The 17,460-nt window shown below is 40.4% G+C and overlaps 1 protein-coding gene across 1 annotated transcript; it reads right to left on the bottom strand.

Moving 5' to 3' along the window:
- Positions 1 to 913: 913 nt before the first annotated feature.
- On the bottom strand, positions 914 to 17,218 carry jam3a (junctional adhesion molecule 3a). Its single transcript, XM_036150334.1, has 9 exons — positions 16,998 to 17,218; positions 8,979 to 9,050; positions 8,741 to 8,854; positions 8,399 to 8,551; positions 5,577 to 5,779; positions 3,665 to 3,764; positions 2,116 to 2,242; positions 1,962 to 2,013; positions 914 to 1,852 (listed from the first exon to the last, which is right to left on the bottom strand). Exons 1-9 carry the CDS (start codon positions 17,059 to 17,061, stop codon positions 1,817 to 1,819), a joined length of 921 nt encoding a protein of 306 aa, XP_036006227.1. The 5' UTR covers positions 17,062 to 17,218; the 3' UTR covers positions 914 to 1,816.
- Between the last annotated feature and the right edge of the window lie 242 nt (positions 17,219 to 17,460).

A 17,460-nucleotide genomic window follows, 5' to 3' on the forward strand; every position in this document is an offset into this window, starting at 1 on the left:
AAAATTAGCTTTGGCTGTCACTTTATACATCTCATATCAATTAATACTGTGTATTTTCAGCAATGTTCTCAAGGCATTGGTTGTTTGTATCTATAATACTTTATAGGTTGGTTTTGTTGTTCTTTTTATATCTTTCCATTTTCCTCTGCACAACAGCCTAAGCTCAATCAGATTGGATAAAAAGGAATTTTCAAGTTGTGTCAGATTCTTAATTGTATTTGGGTCTGGACTTGAACCACTCCACTTGTTCAGTAATGTTCTCTAATATATCGCTGAGGGCCTTCGCAGAACAGCTCAATTAACACTGAGATTTACTTCCTCACAGGTGGACTCTTATTTACTGATAAGGTGTTTTCTAAAGGCAATTGGTTGCACTGGATCTTGATTAGAGGTATCAAAGCAAATGGGGGTTGAATTTCAATGCACCACGTATTTTTCTTCAACTTCATATTTATATTCCATTTTGTCTTGCTCTAACACAACAGAATACACTAAAGTGTGTGGCTGTAAACGGAAAAATTGTGGACCAGGCGCATCGGAAGTTTTGCAATGTACTGTAGAAAGACATGTTTACTAGTATCAGTCATAACTTTAGTTTCAAACTAATTTCTTTACTGCTATATTGGCTTCTTTCCTGATATGAAACCTCATTATCTAATTTCCCGGAGGATTCCTTCCATGCAGTTAATGTTTTCCCAAAATGACTTTCTCTGCTACATCTAATAAAATCATTCACAAATTGTCACTCATTTACTTGTGCGGTTGAAATGTATTTAATAACAAAATAACACGAAACATTGATGTCAAGTGAACAGCAGACGTTTTTACAACAGTTCCTGAGTTGTTTCACAAAATAAAATTTACACACGCCTGCACAGTCATAACAGACAGACGCAACACTGCAAAAACACACTTAGTAAATACAGTGAAATTTATTTCCAACAAACAGGTTATTTCGGTATTTACAATAAGTTATGGAGTGCAATGCATTAAAATCAAAAGATCAAAAGAGTATGTAAGTACGTATGATACTGAATCACAACTGGACAATATGTCCAATACTCACAAATCTTTTGTAAAGCACAAAAAAAGGTCACTTATACACAGAAACAGCACTCCAAAAAAATAATAATCTAACTTTAACACTGTTATGGTACATGTTGACTTTGCAGCATAGTGTGGTATACAGTTTTCAAATGTGTCGTTTTTATCTGTACTTGCACATATTTGTTAACATTTGTGAACATAATAAAAAAAAAAAAGGCTGATAAAGTGTGCCTTATGAGTTGGGGTCAGCCTTTTTGCAGTCTGCTACGTTATGCCTGTATATCTACATTATATACAACATTAATTTGTCAGTGAAACAATTGAGGACATGTTTTTTTGATCAAATGTAAAAGAGTTCTCGAAAACAAGTTCGCTCAGTAAAAAGTTGAAAGATCATATAAAAAAGGACTATTCAAAAAAATGGAGAGGGAATGTAGCTTACAGTAACTTGTGATAGCACTGAGGACCAAATATCAAATTTCACAGCTTTGAAATGCTTTTATTGTACGATACAAACATGTTGGAAAATGAACCGAAAACACAAAACAAGTAGTTTAACAACAACACATGGGAAGAAAAAGGTGGTGTAAAAATATTTGGTGCCACAAATTTAATGAATACTTTGGCAAGTCAGTTGAGTTAATGTGCATCCGAGAGTAATGTGCCATGTCACACCTTAAACTTCATTAGCTTGAGCATCATTGTTGCTAGGTAACCTTAACTGTGTTCATTTCTGTTTCACTCTGACGGCTTTTCCCCGTGACTGCTGTCAAATGATGAACGAGGACTTGTGGCGGAAATGACCCTGTGAAGAACAGGAAAAAGCAAGAGCAGCAAAGCAAAACATTAATAAACAGCCAGCAGTTATTCGTATGATTGCGAATGCTGTTTGTAATTTCTAGATTTCATCTTACCTCATCGGCATCAGCATAGTCAACAGCAGGAGCCTGTGCTGGAGTATTGTAACTAAAATGGGGGAAAAAAAAGAAGAACAAAAACAGAATTAAATAAAAATGCAACATCCATGGTGGATTTTACTGCATATTCAGAGCCGCACAGTGCACTCACTTGTTTCCATTGTAAACGCTTTTGTAACAGCACAAACGTTTCATTAAATAAATTACAAAAATCAAAGTGACAACTGCCATCAATCCACCACAAGACTGGAGGAAAATTCCCAGGACGTCAACATCACCTGCAACAAAACACAGAGAGGAGTGCTGTGAAGTCGATATTCCACAGTTCTTCACGAACGCTATTCGAGAAATCAGATGGTGACCATAGTCGGCCGGTTTTCATCTTGATCAGCCCTGATGTCGACTCGCCAGTCGGAAAGTCAAACTCTTTTTTTTCCCCCCATGCAATAAATGTGTCCGACATAAGAGTTAGCAGCTCCTATGGACAAAAACACTTTTCAGCGTGGATACTGTTACTGAGTGAAGAAGGCTCACAGTTAGTTGTTCGGAATATCAATAAGTTTTTTCAAAAAAGTTAACCGAAGCACAGCGATGTAGTTGGCTATTTTAAGTGGAGAAGCATTTTCTATGCATTCATCCAGCCTGGGACTGTGGGAGAGAGAGTGACACCTTCAGAAGACACCAGGAAGGCATAACATCTTACAGCAAAGGTGGTTTATTTTATCCCTTTGAGTTTTCAGACTCTATCGGTTGTAAACCTTGCTGAAACTGGAAATGTTTGTAACCTTTAAAGAGATCTCAGAGACCATGGCTGTCAGGATTGGCTAATCCAAAACCTGGGATTCAAAATCAACCCTGAATCTGATCTGTGCATCTCTAGTCACCGTGATTCAGGATATAAAACGCAAAAACGTGAGGTTAACAATAGGTATGACCTGATTTCCTGCCCTTTTAAAAGCCCTTTGGTGAAAAAAAAAAGAATATTAAAATTTTGAGAATAAGCCCACAACCTATTCATATTCTCAGCAGATTTAGATTCAAAATGAAAAATGAACATTTGAATATAATACTTTATCTGTTTTTTTAAAAGACTTTATTTAGAAAATGTCACATTGAAAAGTATTTATACCCTTCTCAATAATCAGTGGAAGCTGTCATTGGTGTTACCTTTATGAGTCCACTGGTATTTTTAAGATTTTTATTTACGTTGATAAAGGTCTGAACTCTGACTGGGAGACTCCAACATGTTAGCATTACTTCAAGTCAGAAAAAAACATGTTGGCAAAATTTAAAGATTATTTAAAACCTACATCTGCCAGGGGTGTGAATATTTTTAATTTTAACGGTATGTATGGCCCAGACCCTTGATATGACCTATGACCTGTTGGAAGAGTTTTAGTCAGGCTTCAGAGCTCATCATAGCACCGGAGCAGCTCTGGGGAAAGTCACTAATGATATTCTCATGGCCTGTAGATAATGATCAAATTGCTTTAAGATGACATGTGTTGTGAATTGGCATTGTATAAATCAACTGAACTGAACTCAATTAGATCTGTCACAATATTTTCTTTCCAGTAATGAAGTTACATAAAACTTCCTTTGTCAAACCCACATATTTTTATGTATATCTTCCCTCTGTTAAACCGCATTCTACTTTCATGTTCAAATGCCATATGTAAAACTGCAAACATATCACTCACAGACTTCCATCATTTTTGGAGGACACTGTGCGTTTCCAGCGTCATTCTTTGCCTGGCAGTAGTACTCGCCTGCGTCCTCTTTTCTCACCCGTCGGAATTTCTGAGGAGATCATTTTGAAAACCTTCAGTGCACTGGGACACAGTTAGACTGCTAACACCTAAGAACACCCAGCAGAGAAACAGCTACATGACATTCTCTACAAACACAATTGCACACATCGTTACCGCTATCGCAGCATCATTCACAAAGCAAAAAGCGTTAAAGTGAAGGTGGCTGTAATTTAAATATGACCTTCTGCCACCAGCTTAATGCAAGTAACGTTAGTAATAAATACATTAGGGTCGATTCAGAGCTTAAACTGATTTGCACCAGCACTGACTGTATAAATTATTCAAAAATCCTTACATGTTGTTTACAAATAAATGGGAAATGGTTCCTTGAATGTGTCATACTCACAATCTTTGTATTCAGAATATAGAACAAAAACAACAGAATGTGCAAATATCACCATTTACAAAAGACGGTTTATATTTTACACTAACTCTGCGTTGCAACAGTCGCTGGTCATTGACAATCTAATGCTTTTTGCCCCTGCTTCAATTTATTCTAAATAAATACATGGGTTCCTACACATTTTCCATTTTAAAATTTTTCAAGAAACAAACTTTTATTTATCTTTGGGTAGAGTCATCTTTGACGTCTGAATCTAAATGTTTAATGTGATTTTTTTTTTTTTTTAACACAAAGATTTGGATTCAGTATCCTTGTGTTTCAAGCTTAAAAAAGCTCCAAAATTTACAAGATTTACTGTTTCGGTGTTAACAGGAGATATAACATTGCTTTTTGTTTTTTCTATCTTAATGTCTCAGAGTATCATATAGACCAGTTTTTTAAGTGACAATGCCTTGAGATAGCTGATGTCGTGATAACTGGTATAATTATTATGTAGAAACTTGTGGACCGGTAAATAAAATATTGAAAACCACAAATGCTTTTCTATACTTGTTTAGGTTTGAAAATGTATAAAACCAAATCACAAACTTTCTCATACTTTAAAAAGGTAATTAACCTGATCAATATATATATATATATATATATATATATATATATATATATATATATATATATATATATATATATATATATTATAGTATAATATATTTATATATATATTATATATATATATATATTATATTATATATATATATTATAGTATATTATATATATATATATATATATATATATATATATATATTATAATATATATATATATATATATACATATACATAAAATATATATAGTTAGCTTTTCTCCTGAAAGCAAACATAATGTGTATAATGTGTCATTTAATTAAGTCAGATTGGCAGCACTGTACAAACTGACTGAGGTTTTATGTGCAAAACACTCGCTATGCCATAATGAATTAAAGCTGACTGTACAGTAAAATATTTTCAAATGGGCCTGATCACACCTACATTGTTTTTATGGTGCTGACATCTGCTAGATGACATTTTTTCAATCTGATTACAGTTTATTTATTTATTTTTTGCGAATAATAAATATGGCAGATTTGCTGTGAATGCAACATTATCGTCCTTTCATATGTCAGTGTTTGGTTAAGCTGTCTCACTGGATATCCTTGCACAGAGGGATTATTCCTGCAATTAGTCATTCAATGGTTAAGGTTTTATTCAGATTAAGCTGTTTATGTTACATAATCTGTAACGGATTACGTTTAAGACTAAAGATGTCCACTAAAATAGCCTTCAAAAAGACGCTTGTTTCAGGTAATGTAGAACAAAAAAATCTGTAAATATGTTTTTAGTGATACTTTTCACTCTTTATATGAAATTAAACAAGCAATAAATGTAGCAATAGGTTTTTGTCTCCATGTTTTTGTCTATTTTTACCAAGCTTCCAGTGTCGGGGTTGATGATGTAGGAGACGTTGACGAATCTCTGGCTGGCTTTTGGATCTTGAGGAAGCTCCTCGTTGTTGTGGAACCAGCGGTACTGGGGAGCAGGAAAGCCCTCGTTCTCTAGGCATCGCAGCTCTGTGGACGTTCCCACTGTGACAGACTCCGGTACGCTGCACCGTGGTACAACCGGTTTCACTGCACACAAGCCAAAGCTCCCATCAGTACAACGGCTTTGGACTTTTCTATCTATCACATGGTGAAAATAAACGTGGCATGTGACAACTGAAGCTTATAAACTGATAACAGAAGAAAAGTGATTTTACAAGAGATATACAAATCAGTCCTTTTTTTTGGCAGGTCTCCAATCTTTGTTTTTTGTAAAGCTCTGATGTTTCAATAGCAAGCTTAGCAGATTTCAGTTTCTCTTTAAGAACTTTAACATAAGAAGATATCAAACCATTTAAAAATATTTGTCCAACCCCTCAGCAGAGACAACATAACACCATATGTGAAAGAACAGATGCTGCAAAACAGTGTTTTATTAAAGGTATACTATGCAACCGGGGTTGATTTTCCAGCGAGGCTCCCCCAAGAGGGCGAAAGTAAAAGTGCACTGTCGTAAAGATGCTCAGCTGTTCTGGTTCCTCCGTCAAGCCAGGCGCGGTTGTTTTGAGCTTAGCAGACAGGCGAACGCAACGAAAAGTGGAATAAACGGCAGTACAAACAATGAATAACACAGTGAAGGTATGAACATCAAGCTTCCCGCAGCGCTATCTTGGCGAGGCGGTCGCCGCCGCCTCGCCAAGCCGCGACCGCCGCCGCCTCGCCAGTTTTATTATTATTATTTTTTATTTTTTTTTTATGTTGGCGAGACGCTACCGCCACCGCCTCGCCAAGCCGCAGCCGCCGCGGTAGCGTCTCGCCAACATAAAAAAAGATTATAATAATAATAATAATAAAACTCGATATGCTTGCATGTTTATTTGACCGGCTGAGCGGAGCGGGGGGGGGGGGGGGGGGGAAACAAACTTTGCACCGCTGACCGGCTGAGCGGAGCGGCGCGCATATCGAGTTAGTTTTATTTTTTTATTATTATTATTTTGGAATGTCGGCGAGGCGGTAGCGTGAGGGAAACCCTACAATGTTACTTACAATCGCATCAGCAGAAACGCGAGGTCCGCGTCAGCCTTGCAGCCTTCTATGTTTACCCGTGTACGACTCCTCTCTCTGTCCAGAGCCCTTTTCCTCTTTCTTGCCTGCTCCGACATGGGCTTTCGCTGTTTTCTCGCTGGTTCCGCCATGATAACTGCACAAATATCGCCACTGCGCTACCAACGAGCACACCTTTCACTGCGGGCGTGTAGCAGTTCTCGCCGTAAAGCAAGACCGACTCTCGTGATGCACACGAGACTACTGAGCCTGTGACTGCGGGCCGACTGCTCCTGCAATTGCAAGTGCGGTATTTCCCCCACAGACCACCAGGGCGGCCGAGAAAACCTTTGTTCAACCTGAAATGACTCATTTAATCATCCAAAACGGTATGGAACATATTAATTAACTGAAAAATGTTGCATAGTATGCCTTTAAAGTAGATACAACAAAGGGCTTTCCATTAATAGTCTTATGTTAGCTATCAGTGGGTTTATAGTGCAGCGACCATTCCAAAAATGGCAATCTCTGTCTGTACATTAAAGAAAAGACCTTTAACTCAGAGATTTCCAAAAGGTTGTCAATATTTCCAAATCTAAATGCCAAACAGAGCTTGAAAACTCCAAAGGATAAACCATTTATTTTCCTGTAATATGTTTACCCTTTCTGTTATCTGCTAAATCTCTCACTCTCTCTCACTTTCTCACAGCCTGAACGAACTGCAGATATGTGTCGAAATGCTGCAGATAATTCAGTTTCCTCTTATATAGCCTCTCACATCTCTGGGCTTCTTCTGAAATGTTTCAGAGGAAGCACAGACGTCTGACTCAGACTGGAAATAGGTTTGATTCTCCTTTCCTCATTAACAGCGTCTAAAGGGAAAGTGTTGTTGTCTCAGCCACCTGCACTTCAGTGACGGAAAAACATCAGGTTTCTGACACCAGGACCTTTTAACCCCGAAATATATTCATTCCAGTCACCTGTTGATTTATAGACTTAATTTCTAGTTGGGCTTCAATGTAAAAATGTATTAAACTTTACTAGGACTGACATTTGTCATCAAACATAAAGGTTGTGCTATTAGGTGTGTTTTTTGACGGACGTTATTTGAGTAAGCGAGCTGAAAAGTCTACACGTGTCTGAACGTGCAGTCTTTGATTTGTGTCTGCTACGATCAGCCAAGGCTGCCGATGCTCTTTCTTTTGGTTGTCTCTGTGCCAGTCAGAGTCTAAATACGGCTAAATATGTGGCTGAAATTGCCTGCCTCTGGTGGTGGGTCAGAGAGTGCTACTGCTAAGGAATGCAAAGTTTCACAGTGACTTTTATAAAACTCACCAGCAGTTCAGTGAACCTTGATATTGCAGTCAAAGTGTTCCTTAGTAGTGATTATCAACAAAAAAAAAATGCTGAAAGAACTCCATAAGCTGTCTGTTACCCCCCACCAAATCAGACTAGAAGACAGAAAACATGTTGGTAGTATTGCAAAACTAAGTCCCAGTAGTCCATTAGCTCATCTTGCAAGCAACTCCCATATGCAAAGGCGTACTTAAAACACAAAAATGGATTCTTTGATTTAACTGTATAGTAATTTGCTCTTAAAATACATTTAATATAGCGCATTTCAACCCCCCCGCAGTAGGTTTGCACTACATTTGCTCCCCATACCTCTAACTGCGAGACTAATAAGTATCTCATCAAAGTCCCTTTGATCTTCGATGGCGGCCACTTCGCAGCGGTACTCTGCCGTGTCTGCTCGAGAAGTGTTGAAGATCAGAATGTTGGCTGGCTCTCTGAGCTGAGCTCTGTTCTCCAGGTCCCCTTTTAGAGAGAGAGAAGAAAAGACTTTACAGTTCCTCATTGAAATACACTGCGTGACTTCACGCTTCAAAAACAGAGCTCTTTAAAAAGGCCCCGTTCTTTCCTTCGGCTCGGCTCGGGAGTTCTGACGCCTCGCTTTGAAATTTTTGTGAGGGTTTACCCCAAAAGTAGACTCTCCGAGAGGTTTACCTGATATCTTGTTCTGAAAGTACACGTAACTGGGAACACCGTTTTTGATCTTCTTCCACTCTATCCTGGGGTTGTTTGTCGAAATGGACTCTATCAAACAGGTCAGTTCAATGGCTGAGGAGAAAACACACGAGGGAAAGGGAGGGAGGGAGAGAGGGAGAGACGGAGAGCCCAGATCAGAAGAATAAAAGGTACTTTAGGGGAAAAAAAAGGTTAGGTTTCTTCTCCTGCAACTTACGCTCAAACTCATTTGCCCAAACGATCTTGTCTGTGGTTCGGAGGATTACACCAAGTGATGATGGAATGGAGCCTGTGAAGAAAGAAAAAAAAAAAAAAAACAAGCAAAACAAACAGAATGAAACAACATGATAAAAGCTGAGTAACCCCTCAGAGCAAAAAAGGCAGCATTTTCATCAGGAGACATTATTAATCAGGCCCGTTGCCTAATAACCAGTGGATTAGACAGATAAACCAGGAGAGCCGGGGAGCCTTGGGATCTGATTCAGTGTGAAAACGTCTCATTAATTACTTCCTATTTATATATTTAAGGAGACTAATGCCTCAGGCCAAAGCACTTGAGTTCTACAACTTAATGAGTACGTGGACCACACAGAAAAGGCTTTTGGATTCAACTTGTAGCTGGAATATCTTGACTTTATCACTAATTTGATTATTCTTTAACGCAGAATAAGTTAATTACTGGAAAGCGGATCACCCGTGATGCGAGAAACCTAAATAATCAACAACTGTCACAAAATGAATTCATTTGTCACGGCAGTGAGCCGGATCTTTTGTGTTTCGGCTCAATTCGAGCAGAACAGACCTGCAGAGTTTCGGGTTGTTTCACAGGTTTTTGCCCACAGATTGAGGAGAACGCCACAGCAGAATAATGGCGTGCATCTGGCGCAAGTCGCATTTTAAAAGGGGACTACAGTCTTTGTGCTGAGTGCTGCAGCTCAGCCGGGCCCGGAAACTAAGTGACAGAGCTTTCTTTAGGCTTTATTTATTTATAAGATGCACAGAAACAAAAATCAGCTGGTAACTGGCCTCGTCTGATTTTCAGCTTAATCTACTCGAAAACAAACAAACAAAAATACAACCGTTTCCAAATACCAAATACCTAGAACAAACCCAAGTCTCAGGTCTCAGATGCTGTAACTGAATGAAGACTGAAGAGGTGGCTAGTTTCCGCAGGAAGCGCAGAGATATAAGATGCTTCTAAAATGTCAGGTTCATTCAGTCTACCTGAGAGCAAAGGCAGATGGATAACAGGAAGGCTGAACAGCAGGAAAGCAAAGGTGCTCTCTTTTGTCCTTTTGAGGTTTTAACCGCTACCTTGAACCGATCAAGCCGGACTTGGAGGTCAGGAAAGGATCTTCATTCTCTGAAGGGAATCCCACAACCAGTGCTGTTTAAAGTCAGTAAACCTAACCGCACCGGTTTCTCATTTAAGATGCTAAAGATAACCTAAAATGTCAATTTAAAAGAGTTTGAGAGCTGTTCTTACATGTTTTTGATGCATTGTCTTTAAACCGGGCATCGATCTCGGCCCATAAACACGTCGCACAAACTGCAGGTTAGAAATCGGTCACGAGATTCTGATCAGGGCATCTATATTGACAAAGGATTATCTTGTTATGGTTAAAGTTTATACTAGTAATGTAAGTTCTATGTGATCCGATGCAAATAGACGAAAACTGTCAACATGTTACCAACAGATCTGTTCATGTTTCCTCCTGGGGGGTGCTGCTCTGGATGTCTTACTGAAATGCTTATGTTAGAATGTCATTAGTTTTAGCATTACTTTCCAACAACTCACAAATGTCTGGATGAGAATATGTAGATGAAGAAAACCTGGAACTGATCAACGATGACTGACTCATTAGATCAGAGCTCCTACTTCTTTTCCATAACAAAAAAATGATATCTTCATCATAAATTATGACAAATTTAATGCACATTTATTGTCTGTATATTAGTTTAGTGGAAGAACCAAACATATCTTTTTTTAAACACAAGCGCCCCCTCCCAATTCATTTATGTGTTCATATATATATAAAAAAAAAACAACATATGCTTTCATGCATAAATGGGGGTAGTCTTGTAATCCCTTCATTTTCTGTCGGACTTAACACTAATACATCTACAAAGGGAACCACAGAACATTTTTTATTTGTATTTCAGGGTTTATAATCCCCAAAAATCCAATTATTATCTAGTCAAAGTTAGACGTCAGGGAAAATTGCAAATCGCTCGCCTGATCGGTACCGCCGCAAAAGATTTTCAATAAACGTATTCTGGAGTTAAGTAACCATGTGTTCCCTTTTGGACCATAATTAATCGACCATCTAGATTTCCCTCTGGCGCAACCAGAACACGTGATATTAACTTAATTTTAGGTTCACTGATTGAATTAACTGCTCAGAGCTATTTGTGTTATTTTATAAATGTCAGACCGTAATGGCAAGTGGCGTAATTCACAGGTTCCATCCAAACTGGGCCAGAAATAAAAATGCCAGTTTAATTGGAAGACAGCTAAATTTGAGGGTAAGGGAGGGCATAGAGCAACAACAAATTAAGAAAATCTTAAGATTGCTATTTGGCGTGTCTGTGTTCAGCGTGACAGATAATCAGTGTTATTCTGCCACTGGTACCCTGCACTCGACCTTTTTTTCTTCTTTTTTTTTTTTTTCATCCGAGCCACATTTAAATGCAGTAATTGCCGGGTAGACATGCAAATAATAGCTCCCACGCTGAGTAATGAAGGCGTTCCTGCTCGCAGCGGGGGCCGAACAAGGGGGATTGTAAATGAGGGCAGAAGTAAGACAATAATAATCAGCCGAGCAGCTCCTGAATGCAACCAGACATGCCTGTTTGCCTGAGGCACCATGCACTCGGAGGTATTTATTCAACACATCCTTGTTAGCAGATGGATGACCCTGAGATGTGCTGCACGGTACAACAGAGGGGATGGCTGTTGCTTAGTCAGAGGAGGAAGAAACGCGGGGTCCCGCCAAAGTATCCGGTCATATAAACACAGCCGAGGACACTGATGAGATTTGACTCCCAGGTCTCTGCTTCCGTCTCTGCTGCTGACTTTCCCACTCTGTGCATCAGGATCTATTTTTACTGCCGCTGTGACTGGACATCCTGTGAAACACGAGGAGAATCCATTCGACAAACGCTTCCTCCGCACATCCCCGTGCAGCCCTTTGAGCTGCTGTCGCGGCGCTCCTCCTGCAGCTGCAGACACCGCGGAGCACAACGGGACGCGTTTTTGGAGGAGCAAGAGCCTTGGCCAAAGTTTTCACACCGCTCTAAACCTTTTCCCGTGCTGGCGCATTTCACCCAGCCGTCCAATTTATTGTTTATCCGTGATGTCGAAAAGGAAAGGGGATGGCACAGCTGGAAACTTACCAAGACATGGTCATCCACTGAAACCAGGGTCCAGCCGCCTTTACAAGCCAAAGTGTCCCGCTGGTGTCGCTGCTACTAAATACAATTTTCCCTGACCCCTAGAATTGCCATTTTCCCTGTAAAAAAACTCATAATAAAAGTTTTTTATCTGTCGTGGCAATTGTTCATTCCAGTGAAATGTGTCTTCTGCATTTTACCCATCCCTTAGGGAGCAGTGGGAAGCCTTTTACGGCAATCTGGGGCTGAGGGTCTTACGCAGGGACCCATAGTGGCCGCCTGCAGGAATCGAACTGGGCCCTTGCTGCCTTCTCAGAACGCAAGCGTGCCGCTCTAACCACAAGGCTCCCCACCTTTTATGGTTAAAACCTTCATTATATTTCCTATTGTCGCATTTTAGAACAAAGAAAACACAAAATGCTTAGAATTAACAGAATGAATACATCTTTATTAAATGTAACAATCCATATCTATGGAAAATAGAAATAAAGTCACGTAGCTTGTGATTTAATTAAGAAAAATACTTCTGTGTTACATTATTGTCATTTAGTTGGGTAAGCTGCTTGCCAACACTGTGTGAAAACACAGAAAAACAGCTAAAGCTGCGGCTTTTATTACCTTTATATCTAAAACAATGCTCTGTTTGTCAATGTTAGTAAGAGTCGCCGCAGAGGCATGAAGAGCCACAGGTTGCACGGCCCTGACCTGAAGCGAAAGGGCTACGCAAGGACAGCATTAACCAGAGAGGCACCAAGGACATCCATGGTAACTCTGGAGGAGCTGCACAGACCTACAGGTCGGGTAGGAGAATCCGTCAACAGGGATAAAATTAGATGCGCAACTTTACAAACCTGGCCGGTATGGAAGAGTGACAAGAAGAAAGCCATCGGTAAAAAAAACAAAACAAAACATAAACAGCCCCTTTTTGAAGTTTACAGGACGCGACGTGGAGGACAGCACAGATACGGAGGAAGGTGCCCTTGTCATGAGAGTAGGAACTGAACCTTTAGGCCTACGCACAAGACGCTATGTGGGGACGGAAAGCTGGAAGGTGAGACGGAGATGAACCCTGGGTAATCCCGAGGAAAAACCTGTCAGAGGGTGGAAAAGACCGAGGCTGGGGCGGAGGTTCGCCTTCAGGCTACGGTCCAACCGGAGCTCTACCCACAGCGAAAGCTGATTCTGCAAAGTGTTGAGTCAGACGGGGTGAATACAAATCACATTTTCAGTGTTTTTTACGGGGGTTTTACAGCATACAGGACTGGGTCGGGACATGAAATTAGATAACCTAAAAAAAAAACACACACACAAAAGCCTTCCCAGTCACACGGGTTGCGACATGGCTGTGTGTGACGATTCATTGTAAGTTAACAGAAAACATCTAGTGAGCAGATTTGAAGCGAACATCTGTTTTGATAAGTACTCTGGCAAAAAGGTCACTCCCCTCACGTCCATTTAGCAAAACAAATAAAAGACCTTGCTTAATTGGATCACGCAATAACTAGATTTGTGACTGGGGGGGTTACACCGGGGCAAAACGTATAAAGAAGGGAACTACTTCCATAAAATTAACATCGCTGGAGGTTTTTAGGCCGTGGGAAAGACAAAGTGCACTCAATTAACGGGCCAGGGCGTAGCTAATTACCAATGCTTATAATAAAAGCATCTAAACAAATATGCTTTGTCCCCCGGTGACACAATCTGGGCTAAAGAGAAGGCGGCATTTCTGGTTCAGGGAAATAATCTCGGTGTTCGCTGAAAAAGCGAAGGCAGCCTCGTTTTTAATCCCTCCCTTATTGTGAGAGGCGAAAAAAAAAACGAAATGGGTTGTGTAGCCTGTTTCGGAGGCAGCCCTGCTTTTAAATAGCCAACTTCTGCAATCCTCTTATGTCTGGAAAAACAACCAGCCGCGCGTCCCCATCCTCGCAAACCAAAGTTGTTGATCCTGTGCCGCTATAAAAAGCCTATTCCCAGGCATTCCAGTGCTGTCGCTGCAAAACGTGCTGAAAGGCCCGGCGCTGGAGCCGGGACCACTGGGAACCACGGCATACTGGACTGACTGCGTAGCAAAAAACAAAACAAAAAAAAAAGTCCTCCCAGTAGATTACACACAGACAGTCCAGTTGTTATTTAGTACCGGAGGGATGCGTGTGATAGGGGCAGAGGATACTGTGCTTCGCCCTTGTCTTGGTCTCCTTAAATCAGGGGAGTGAAGAAGGAGCAGAGGAGCTACACTGCAAAAATGGAACTAAAAATAAGTAAAATCTTCGTAAAATGAGTGTATCTGTCCTTGATTTGAGCAGATGATCTGCCAATAGAATAAGATTTTTACACTTAAAATAGGAACAATTCATCTCCATCATCTTACTTCAAGTGCAGGATGTCCAATTATCTTATTTTAGGGGTCAAATTACTCATTCCACTGGCAGATAATTGTATTTACCTGCTCAAATGAAGGACAAAAAACACAAGTTTTAAGAACATTTTACTTATTTCAGGTCCGTTTGTGCAGTGTATAAAACCGAGCCGCAGTTTTCTCGACCTCCTCAGCTCCTCAGGAGACACCGAGAACAACCAATGACTAATATATATTAAGTTTCGATACCAAATGACCTAAGAGGTGAAATATGACAAGTTTCACGCTTTGGAAACTCAACTTGAACTGATTTGATGGAGTACAGGTTCTGTTAATAAAAAAAAAAAAAATGTTCATCTATAATGTAAGTGAATTTCACTTAATTAAACGTTCAAATCAATTACTTTGAATTTAATCAGATTATTTAAAGGCAAACAAAAAATAAATCAGTGGTTTGTGGTGGGTAATTGGCTTTTTCTTTCGTTTTTTTGTCTTCTGTGTTTGCAGCTTAGGCAAAAAATAAAAAATAAAAAATGGTGGGTCTGGTTGCCTTGCAGTGTCCGTGGCAGATTTCCTCTGAAAAACAATTATCTAATTAATGGCACAGCAGCAAATTGGATAAGGCTACGACAATTACAAGAGGCAAAGGTTACCAAGGACAGATAAGAAAAGAAAGGAGTGACAAAGAAAACAAAAATAAGAGTAGTTTAAATACATTTATAGCTGTTTAAATGGAATATATCTGCTTGTCTTAACTTGCGCATTTGAAATCTTGATATCAAAATGCAATATAACGGGGAAAAAAAACTCAATAAGGACGACTATTATTGTTTGAAGGTGGGTAAACTGAACCACCTACCTCCCCTTCATTAAAATTAGAACAACAAGAAAGCCGGAGCATCACTTACGCTTCATTTCACCAAAAGAATTGGGCTTTATGTGCCACTGCTGCGCCTCAAGGATGAATTAAACAATGCTCTTCTCCTTATTCATTATTCAGAGCCTAAAAATGTGAGGTTAGACGGTATACCGTCAACTCGGGTCTGAGAGCATGAATTTTCATCGTTCCTCCTGCTGCTGCGTTGAGCTGTGCACCTCCCGACATCGATCACAGGTCATTCCGGGCTTTTAGAATCTGTGTCGACTTTTCAATCTGTGTCGATGCACAAATATTGAACTCTGGCAAACATTCAGTGGAAAAAAAGAAAAAATGTTGACTCTTTTTCAGGAGATTTTTACTGACGCTAAAACTGATACATCCCCCTAACCTTCAGCACTGGTCTCCTGAAAAAAGTGTGTTTTTACACGATTTACAGACTTCAGACCTTTCCTGGCAAAGTTTTCTTGCCAGTTTCATTCTTTCTTTCCATGAGAACAAAACAAATTGCCTGCGAGTTATTTAATAGAGGTGGTAACTTTGAATCTAACTCAGCAATAATTATATTGTGGGAAGGAATTACAATGAAATCCCCATTTACTGTTAATTGATTTTCCTGAAACTTAAAAAAAAAATGGCATCAAAGTGCAGATGGACACATTTATAGACTGGAAATGTTGGACGCTTTTAGTTTGGATGCATTTAATAGACAGCGGGAGATAAAATATTATTATTATTTAGGGTTTAAACAGCCGATCAGAGCTGATTAGGGGAAAACAGGCTGACTGATCATGTTGCAGATGCAGACATTTAAGCACAGCTACACGCTCAAACGGGTTAACGTGATAAGAGTCACTAGTTATGAGCATAATAAATACTTTAGGGCCAAAATCTAATTTCTTGTCAACTTTGGAGACACGCAAACTCTCCAGCTATGAAGAAGAAAGCAAATAAAACACATCACGTCATTCCACGCCCGCTGTAATATAATCACTCACTAATAATATCTAACTCATGAGAAGCGCTTTGCAAATATTAGACTGACTCAAGCCAAGGGACTTGGGTTCTTGGTGTTACTTGGAGCCATTTAAGGGGACATGCAGGACATTTCTGCGTGCTCTCTCTGCAGGCCCCTGGGATTTCAAACGCCCACAGGTCACCGCCATGTGGATGTCCCGTTGCTTCAAACCAAACATTTGCTCTTATTCTGGAAATTTCCTCAGAGACATCTGCTAAAGAAAGGCAAACACAGATGCTCCCATGCCCCTACTGTACAACAATGCAAATTTATTTCTCCCCCTCCTGCACTCTGTGCTGCATCGTTGACAAGCGGCAGGACGTGTTGGAATCCAGTTATTAGCCCGACTTCACGGCTGCTTTTAGTGACAAAATGTCTTGACTGCTCCCCGAGACTGCAACACAAATCCTGTGAGCTCTCCTGACATTCCCCAGCCTGTTCGCGTCAAGCTAGCCCTCTGGTTAGCGGAAAGAAGAGCTCCGTCCTCCGGCTCAGATTTTTTTTTATTTTATTTTTTTTTTACTAACCGAACCCTGACCTCGCTAAGTACGCCGTCGTAACGGCGTCCAGCGGACGGGGACGAACGACTCACCTAGGCTGGTGCACAGGACGAGGCAGGCAACGAGTCTCGTCATCGCCATCTTGCAGCGTTTCATTCAGGGACCGCCGTACAGCTGCACACGCTCAGCACCTCTGAGAGGTATGAGGATGGTCTCCGAACAGGCTGCTGGATGTTGCCATCGAAGAGTTTCCATAGCTACAAGCGTGGACCGTGTGTGTGCGCGCGGTGCCCTGAGCGTTGCCTCACAGGCGGTGGGCGGAGCCAAACAAGACCTCCTCGTTCTCACGCACGCACACACACACAAACACGCACGCACACGCACGCACGCACAGGCGCACGCACACACAAAGCACTCTGAGAACATGCTGTCGTGGGAAAAGGGTGACCCGCACCCTCTAGTGGTTATGTGGGGGAAAAAAATTCAAAATATTTTTTGTTTATCTTTATTTCACTGATTTATGGATTTTAACCTTATCACAGAAACACTGAGGCA

The sequence above is a fragment of the Fundulus heteroclitus genome, chromosome 18, assembly GCF_011125445.2.
Source record: "Fundulus heteroclitus isolate FHET01 chromosome 18, MU-UCD_Fhet_4.1, whole genome shotgun sequence".
In the NCBI taxonomy this organism is placed as follows: domain Eukaryota; kingdom Metazoa; phylum Chordata; class Actinopteri; order Cyprinodontiformes; family Fundulidae; genus Fundulus; species Fundulus heteroclitus.